General features: G+C 57.5%; 1 protein-coding gene across 3 annotated transcripts in view; it reads left to right on the forward strand.

Annotated features, from left to right (window-relative positions):
- MYL3 (myosin light chain 3) overlaps window positions 1-4349 on the forward strand; it is a 23504-nt gene extending 19155 nt beyond the window's left edge. For all 3 annotated transcript variants that reach the window (XM_061128781.1, XM_061128780.1, XM_061128779.1), the window contains 6 exons: window positions 1377-1404; window positions 1560-1709; window positions 2500-2673; window positions 3714-3791; window positions 3901-3943; window positions 4151-4349. In XM_061128781.1, coding sequence (XP_060984764.1) covers window positions 1577-1709; window positions 2500-2673; window positions 3714-3791; window positions 3901-3929 — 414 coding nt within the window. In that variant the 5' untranslated portion in view covers window positions 1377-1404; window positions 1560-1576 and the 3' untranslated portion in view covers window positions 3930-3943; window positions 4151-4349. The remainder of the gene's footprint in view (window positions 1-1376; window positions 1405-1559; window positions 1710-2499; window positions 2674-3713; window positions 3792-3900; window positions 3944-4150) is intronic.
- Window positions 4350-8050: the final 3701 nt, after the last annotated feature.

The following is an 8050-nucleotide window of genomic DNA, read 5'->3' on the forward strand; positions in this document are numbered from 1 at the left end:
CATTGCCGTCTCTGCTCTAAGGCTTGGTTTCTTCAGCTGTGAAATGGGACAATAAGCCCTCCTCACAGGCTGTCGGGAACCATTCACAGCAAGTGCTCCCTGGAGTCGGCCCCCACACCGACCACCCTCAGACCCCAAGTGTGTATCCCACAGGCAGAGGGTTGGACAATCCCGGGGCCCATGGTGGCTTTGTGTGTTCTCCCTGGATCTGAGGTTGCAGATTCGCCCCTGAGCAGAGGAACGCAGGAGGTCTCTCCTGGGAACCCTGCAGAAAGCCATGTCAGGAGCTCAGGGCACCTAATCTCGGCGTGCTTCCTGGTGGAGGGAGCTCTCAGGTGGCCAGAAACAACTTGGTCGGGTCTTCCCAACACAAGGTTGAGCTGGAGGGCTGGGAGGGACAGCCCGGCAGGGTGGCTGGGGCAGGATTCTGCTCTGCACTGGGGTGCCCCGAGGTGGGGACTCCAAGGGAGCCGCAGTGGGCGAGGTGCCAGTCAAATCCCCCTCCCCCAATCTCCTTTCCCTGGTGCGCCCTTGACCTTGGGCTGAGTGACTGCAGTGATAAAAATAGACCTGGTATCGAGTGAGGAGGGGGAAACCGGGTCCCAGGAGGCCTCCTGACCTCAGGTGCCCCTGCCATGGTCTTGCAAACGCTCAACAGCTCAGGGCCTGGCTGCCTGCTGTGCCACGCTGGGGGCTGCCCTGGGCTTGCAGATGGGGGTGTGTGAGACTCAGGTGTAGGCAGGGCCAGGTGAGCGACAGTGCCCAGCCTCACACATGCAGACAGGTGCACACACAGGTGTGTGAATGCACGTGTTCATCACACACACCCCTCCTGTAGATGAGCTCTTATGTTGCAGGGCTCTCTGGCCTGTACCCTCAGCCCAGCCTCTCCTGCCACCTGCCACCCCCTCCCAGTGAGATGAGGTGCCCCCATCTCACATAGACAGACTTGCCCACTGGGCCCCAGGCCCAGCAGAGCTGGCAAAGCCAGTGCCGTTAGAGCCTGTTGCTTCAGGCATGTCTGTCCAGGACTGGGGGGGGTCTCAGGTAAGGCCTACCCTGGGTTGGAGATTCAGGGCACAAGGCTTCCCTCCACATCACTTCCCCAGATGAGGCCTAACTGGTGTCAGGTCTGGGTACGCACAGACCCATAGCCGTCAGGTAGGATAGGTGAGGAGGGGTAAGGAGGTGGGGGTGGGAGTCAAGAGGTGGACGGCAGGAGGTCCTGGGTGGTGGAAGCGGGATCCTGAAATGCAGACAGGTTGGGGCAACCGAGGGGTTGAGGCCCAGGCTGGCCACGGAGTGGAGTGACCAGGAGGAGGCCTGGCCCCATCCTCTGAACCCGGCACTCAGAATTTGGGGGGGTCTCCTTTCAGATCGAGTTCACTCCAGAGCAGATTGAAGGTGAGTGGTTGGGGGGGCGTTGCGTCTTGAGCCCCGGGGCTGCGGGGCTGGGTCCAGGGTCCCCAGGCTGAGAGTCCTGCCGGCAGTGTGGGTTCTGGGTGGAGTGGGGTGGGCTGCCTCTGGAAGTGTCCACAGCTCACGCCCCCTCCTGGCAGAGTTCAAGGAAGCCTTCATGTTGTTCGATCGCACGCCCAAGTGCGAGATGAAGATCACGTACGGGCAGTGCGGGGACGTGCTGCGGGCGCTGGGCCAGAATCCGACACAAGCCGAGGTGCTCCGCGTCCTGGGGAAGCCAAAGCAGGAAGGTGGGTGCGCTCAGCCTGAGATGTCCCCATTAGTGCCAGTCCTCGGGGGAGAATGCCATTGCTGGGTGGGGCGGGGGGACAACATGGGAGTCTCCCCGCTGTGCACTCCTCTGACACCCTCCTGTTCTCTGGAGGAGGACCTGGAGCCCAGCCTCAGGGGATGCTCTCACAAGCAGCGATGGCTGGTATCACCTGGCCGCACGCCGATTAGCCAAGCTTCCTGGTCATAAGGGACTGACAACAGCGCAAACCAGCCCCAGTGGAGGTGTGGGACCTGGCCTGGGTCTCCCACCTGCTCGCCCCGTCCCTCCTGGCCCCCTGGGCATCCCTCGGCGGGGGGCAGGGCCAGCTGCCCTCACCACCTTGGGCAGAGACGTTTGTCCACTCTGACCCAAGGAAGACTGAGACCCAAGCCCCCGCCGCAGGTACAGAAGCCCCAGAGAAGGTCTCTGACCTGCCCAGCTGCTCTTGACCCACCCTAGGTGGCAGGGAGAGTGGAGTCTGTAAGAAAAATAACGAGGTGCTAGGAAGAACTGATCCCCCAAAGGAGAACAGAGGGGCTAGACACCCACGGTGTTGCCGCTGTCCTTATGAACAGCAGAGGACCATGTCAGTCATGCATTTCTCAGCTGACTCAAGTGCCTGGTGATGGGGGAGCGCTTAGTAAATGGCAAACTGGTGCAGAGCGCGCTGGGGAGCTGGGCGAAGGCAACAGGTCCTCATTGTCAGACTAGGCGAGGGGGCTGCCCGCCCGCCCCTCAGAGCCGGGTGCTCGGCCATCTCTCCACAGAGCTCAACTCCAAGATGATGGACTTTGACACGTTCCTGCCCATGCTCCAGCACATCTCCAAGAACAAGGACACTGGCACCTACGAGGACTTCGTGGAGGGGCTGCGGGTCTTCGACAAGGAGGGCAATGGCACGGTCATGGGCGCCGAGCTCCGCCACGTGCTAGCCACGCTGGGTGAGGGCGGCCGCCTCCCCGCTCCCAGCCTGCCCGCCGGGGACATCTGGGAGAAAGCACGCTATCCCCCGCCTGCTTCTCCCTTGCAAAACGGAGGGTGATGCCGTCAAGGGGCCTCCACGGCAGGAGACCGAGCAAATCTATGCGGGGAATTCAGAAATTTAGATGCGGGATAAAGAAACCCAGTGGGTGCAGCTCACAGATCTGGAAGGGCTCTGGGGACGGGGCGGGGCAGGGTGGCGCACCCAAGGAGGGTCAATCAATCCAGTCCTGGTGTTTGTTGCCTCAAGGTCAAATTCCAGAGCCGAGAAGGTACTGTGCCTGCCTCTTGGGCATCCTGACTCCCACCGTCAGGGGCCTGGCTGGCAGGAATGTCCCCTTTTCAAAGAGAATTTTTCCTACAGCAAATATTCATTGAGCTCATGTTCTGTCTGCTCACAGCGATCCTTCCTGTGTCAAATATTTATTGAGTGCCTAGTGTGTGATCAGCGCTGTGCTGAGGTTATGTGTGTGTGTGTGTGTGTGTGCGTGTGTGTGTGTGTGGCTGGGGCAGGTAGGATGTATGAGGGGAACAGCAGTAGGCGTTCCAGTGGGGGGACCGGCACAGAGTCAGGAAAGGGAAGTGCCAGCCTCATCTGGGGAGCACTGATGGTGTCTCTAGGTCTCCTCCACGGTCATCCCCAAGGTCCCCAGCTCTATCCTGCACATCTTTCCTGGTCTCCTCTTGATGGAGGGAGACCGGCCAGCCTATTGAGCACAGGGGGCAGTCTGTGCCAGTGACCTGAACACCAAGATGGCACTGTTATGGATGGAGTCTAGGCTCAGAGTGGGCACCAGGCTTGCACCCTGGGCTTTGTTCATTTTGACTTGTCACTGATTCTCCTGGTTTCAGAACTGAGGGGTGACAACCCAGGCTTTGGGGTGTACCCATTTGAGGCATGGGGAATACTGGAGAGGCACAGTCACCATCCAGAGGCAGTCGGGGGTCCCCCAACCCTTCACACCTCAACAGTGCTGACTCAGCTTTCCACTCCCGCCAGGTGAGAGGCTGACAGAAGACGAGGTGGAGAAGCTGATGGCGGGGCAGGAAGACTCTAATGGCTGCATCAACTACGAAGGTAAACTCAGCAGGCAGGGAGTCTGCTGGGGGGAGGCACTGGGGTCCTAGGGCCCCTCCCTTGGCTACCCAGGGCCGAACCCTGCGGCTCACTCTTGACTTCTTTCCAGCGTTTGTCAAGCACATCATGGCCAGCTGAACTTCTCGCCCCAGGTGAGACCCCCCCCCCCCCACTCCCTTCCAAACCTGTGACCACCTTGGCCACCTCTGCTGATGTCGGTCCTGTGGTTCGCCCCTCCCACCTCTTTCATCCAGCTTCCCTGTTGCCCCCTCCCCAGCCCCAGCAACGCCAGTCCTCAGCTGACATCCTGCTGCCTGGCTGCCCCCTCCGCTGTAACCTGTGACCACCTTTGTTCTCAGGGAGCCCCGGGGGAGGCGGCGCTGGGGGCAGCTCGTCTTCTACTTGTGATGCGGACACCAGAGGCTTGGAGTTGCGAAGGGCCAGAGGGGAGCGCATGGCTCTCTCTGCACAACCCTGCAGACTGGCCGTCATCACTGCCATCAGGCTACGCCGGCCAGTGACTGCATCGCTGTCTCCGCTCCTTGGGCCTCATGAATAAATGGCTTCTTTACTTCCTCCTCCTACCTTCCTTGCTTCCTTCTTCCTTTCTTTCTCTCCTTCCTTCCGTCTTTTTTCCTTTTTTTCCCCTGGCAGTGCTGGGACTTCATGGCAGCACATGGGCTTAGTTGCCCCCACAGCATGTGGCATCTTAGTTCCCTGACCAGGGATCGAACCCATGTCCCCTGCATTGGAAGGCAGACTCTTAAATCAATGAACCACCAGGGAAGTCCCCACCCTCCCACTCCAGACTTCTTTCTTCTCTGTAGCCCTTTGGTTGACTTCTGTAAAAATCTACACGCCGCACAGGGTGAGCTCTGGACAAAACAGGGGGAAATCATTTCAAAATCTTGCCTCCTGGCTTGTCCCATTGAAACGGTGCCATCTGGTGTGCCAAACCCTCAGCGCCTGCCCACCGGGACACCGGGCTAAGCCGGATGAGGACTGCCTCCCCTCCACCCCCCACTTCTGGAGATGGCAGCCATGCCCTGGCCTCTAACACAAGGATGCCCCAGGAGCTTGAGAGCCCTGTCCAGGCTAACTAACCCCACGACCAGCCATCAGGGGCACTGGGGCAGAGCCACCCCTGTGACAGGTGGGGAAACCAAGGCCCAGAGCGGAGAATGGCTTTGCCTGAGTCACACCGGGAATGGGTGGTAGGGGAGGAGCCAATATTGTCCCCAGGCTGTCATGGTCGAGGAGGCCTTAGACCACCCCCTGACACGGATGGGCAGTTGAGGTTCTCTGTTTGTGGTGTGATTCTCGGCCAGAGGGGCAGCAGCCAGGGGCCACCAGTGGTTCCTCAGCCCTGGGCTTCTCAGCAGAAGACAAGTGCGCAACCCCTGTAATGACAACAGGGGGTGCCTACGCCCCCCACCAGTGCCAGACCCACTGCCACCCCCTGTCCTGGGGTGAGGCCCTCCCCTCCTTTCAGAGCCCAGTGGGATGGGTGATGGGAGGCTTCCTGGAGGAGGTGATCTACTCTGATTTGATGGGGAAGAAGAGCAGCGCTCTGCAGGGAGGTTTGGGGGCCCTAGAGATAAGAGGTGTGGGGGACATCAAGGGCCCAGAGTGGGGAGGGCAGATCACACAGGGCAGGAAACAGCCTGCAGGCCAGGAGGACTCAGGAGGTCAGGGCAGCCCCCCCCCCAGGGTGCAGGTGGACTGTGAGGTGAGTGTGAGGGCGTGTGAGAGTGGGTGAGAGGGCTTGCACGGATCAGGTTGCCTGGCGAGATTGGTGTGGTATGGGGAGAATGGCAGGATTCTGCATGTGAGAGTGTGTGTATGTGGGTGTGTGTGTGAAAGTCTGTGAGGGGCTGTGAGTGTGTGTATAGGAGTCTGTTTCACCTTCCCTTCATCCTTTCAGCATTTATTGAGCACCTACTGTATGCCTTTAGGCCCTGGGAACACTGCGGTTGGAGGAAGCAGTCAAACCCTCCACCTTGTGGGCGCTCATACAAACCTGACAAATCACCAAGCCATAAAGTGTATCAACCAGTGATCGAGGCTGGGCAGGGGCCCAAAGCAGGGGAGGGGCTGTGCGGTGTGTGTGCTCAGGGTGTGCATGTGACTGTCTGTGTTGGGAGGAGGTTGGCCTGTTAAATAATCAGATCAGGGATCATCTGAGAAGGCAATGGTTGGGCAAAGACTGAAAAGAGAAGAGTAAATATCCTGAATATATAAAGAATTTCTACAATTCAATAACAACAACAAAATGAACAAGCCAATTCAAACATGGGCAAAGAGCTTGAATAGACATTTCTTTAAATGAGATTGGATGCGTTTAGGGTGGTATAGCCATAGAACCGAACAGACGTTTCTTTGAAGAAGATATACAAATGGACAGTAAGCAAGTGAAAAGATGCTCAACATCACTGATTAGGGAAATGCAAATCAAAACCACGATGAGATACTACCTCACACCTGTTAGGATGGTTATTATCCAGAAAACAGAAAGTAACAAGTGTTGGCAAGAAGGGAGAGAAATTGGAATCCTTGGGCACTCTGGGTGGGAATATAAAATGGTGCAGCCGCTGTGGAAAAAGTATGCAGTCTTCAAAAAATTAAAAACATAATTACCATATGACCCAGAAATTCCACTTCTGGGTATATAGCCAAAAGAATTGAAAGCAGGGACTTGAAGAGGTATTTGTAAACTCCTGTTCACAGCAGCGCTATTCACAATAGCTGAAAGGTGGAAACAACCCCAGTGGCCATCAACGGATGAATGCATAAACCAAGTGTGGCTGGTCTATACATACAGTAGAATATTATTCTGACTTAAAAATGAAGGAAATTCGGACACAGGCCACAATGTGGATGAACTTTGAGGATATTATGCTAAGTAAAAGAAGCCAGACACAGAAGGACAAATACAGCACAATCCCCCTCCAAGGAGGTTTCTAGAATTCATAGAGACAAGAGGATAGAACGGTGGTTGCCGGGGGTTGCGGGGAGGGAGGAATGGGGAAGCGTTGTGGAAGACAAGAAAAACAAGAGAGGCGAGATGGTGTTGTCTTAGGCTGCGCTTTCCCAGCAGCAGAGGTGAGACAAGGCCTTGAATGCAAGTAGTGTTCCTGGGAGGTAGCCTCAGGGAGCAGGAGAAAGCCTCTGGGCAGGGAAGGAATTCCCCTGGGTGTATGAGAGCAGATCATCCTGGGGGTTCAGCCCTGGTGGGGACCTCCAGGAGATGGTGGTGTTGTCCCACTGAGGGGATGCGGGAACCAGACCACTTATTCACCAGCTCCCACCTTTGCTGGTTGGGGTGGCGCCCCAGAGGTAGGCTGGCACAGCTGTGTGGGGCGCTATTTCGGCATCTGCTCCAGGGAGCCATGAGGGCATCAGAGGGAAGAGACATTCCAGTGGAGACGGGAGCAGAGAGTGTGGTGGGGCGGCGATAGGATGCAGAGGAGGGTCCCTGGGCCGTGGGAAGGGCTTTGCTCTGAGGAGATGTTCTATCAGCTGCTGTGTGGAGCATAGACTGGCAGATAGGAGCTGAAGCAGGGACCCTGGGTAGGAGGGTCCAGGAGAGATAAGAGGCACGCTTGGTCCAGCGAATACGGCGCAAAGCGACCAGATTCCAGGTTATTTTTGAAAACACTCTCAGCAACACCTTGGGCAGATTTTGAGGCTTTCTTCTTCCTTCCCTTATCTAAAAACAGTCCAGCCCAGCCCTGGATCTGGTGTGGGGTGGGGAGCATGGTCTGCCCTTCCATCGTGCACAGTCCGGCTGGCTGGTGGGGCAGGAAGCAGAGGCTCTAGTGGGGGTGTCCACGTGCGCGTGTGACTCTGCTGGACTCTGGCTAGCCTCCCTGGCCAATGGATGGTTGAGGACCTCTACAGATGACAGCAGGGTCTCCCTTTGGCCCCAGTCAGGGAAGAGAACCCACTGATTGGCTGATATCCTTCTGGGCAGGCCCCAGCTCCTGTCTGTTCTAGCCACCTTGCTCTCGGATGTCAAGTCCACGAACAGCTGAGATTCCCTTCAAAGGTCTCCAGGGGCCGCCTGGGTGAGTGGTCCCAGTTTCTTCTTTCCGGGGATGCCCGCCCTGGCTTGAGTCCCATCGGCAGGGATCACACCTGCTGTCGCCATTCCCAGGCAGGAAGCTGTCCTGCCTCCAAGTTTCCAGGGGTGCGGGATCTCAGGGGATATGTGTTCTGCTCTCCCAAGAAAGCCTGCCTCTCTTCTGGTTTCCAGAATG

This window comes from Dama dama, chromosome 24 (assembly GCF_033118175.1).
Source record: "Dama dama isolate Ldn47 chromosome 24, ASM3311817v1, whole genome shotgun sequence".
Lineage (NCBI taxonomy): Eukaryota > Metazoa > Chordata > Mammalia > Artiodactyla > Cervidae > Dama > Dama dama.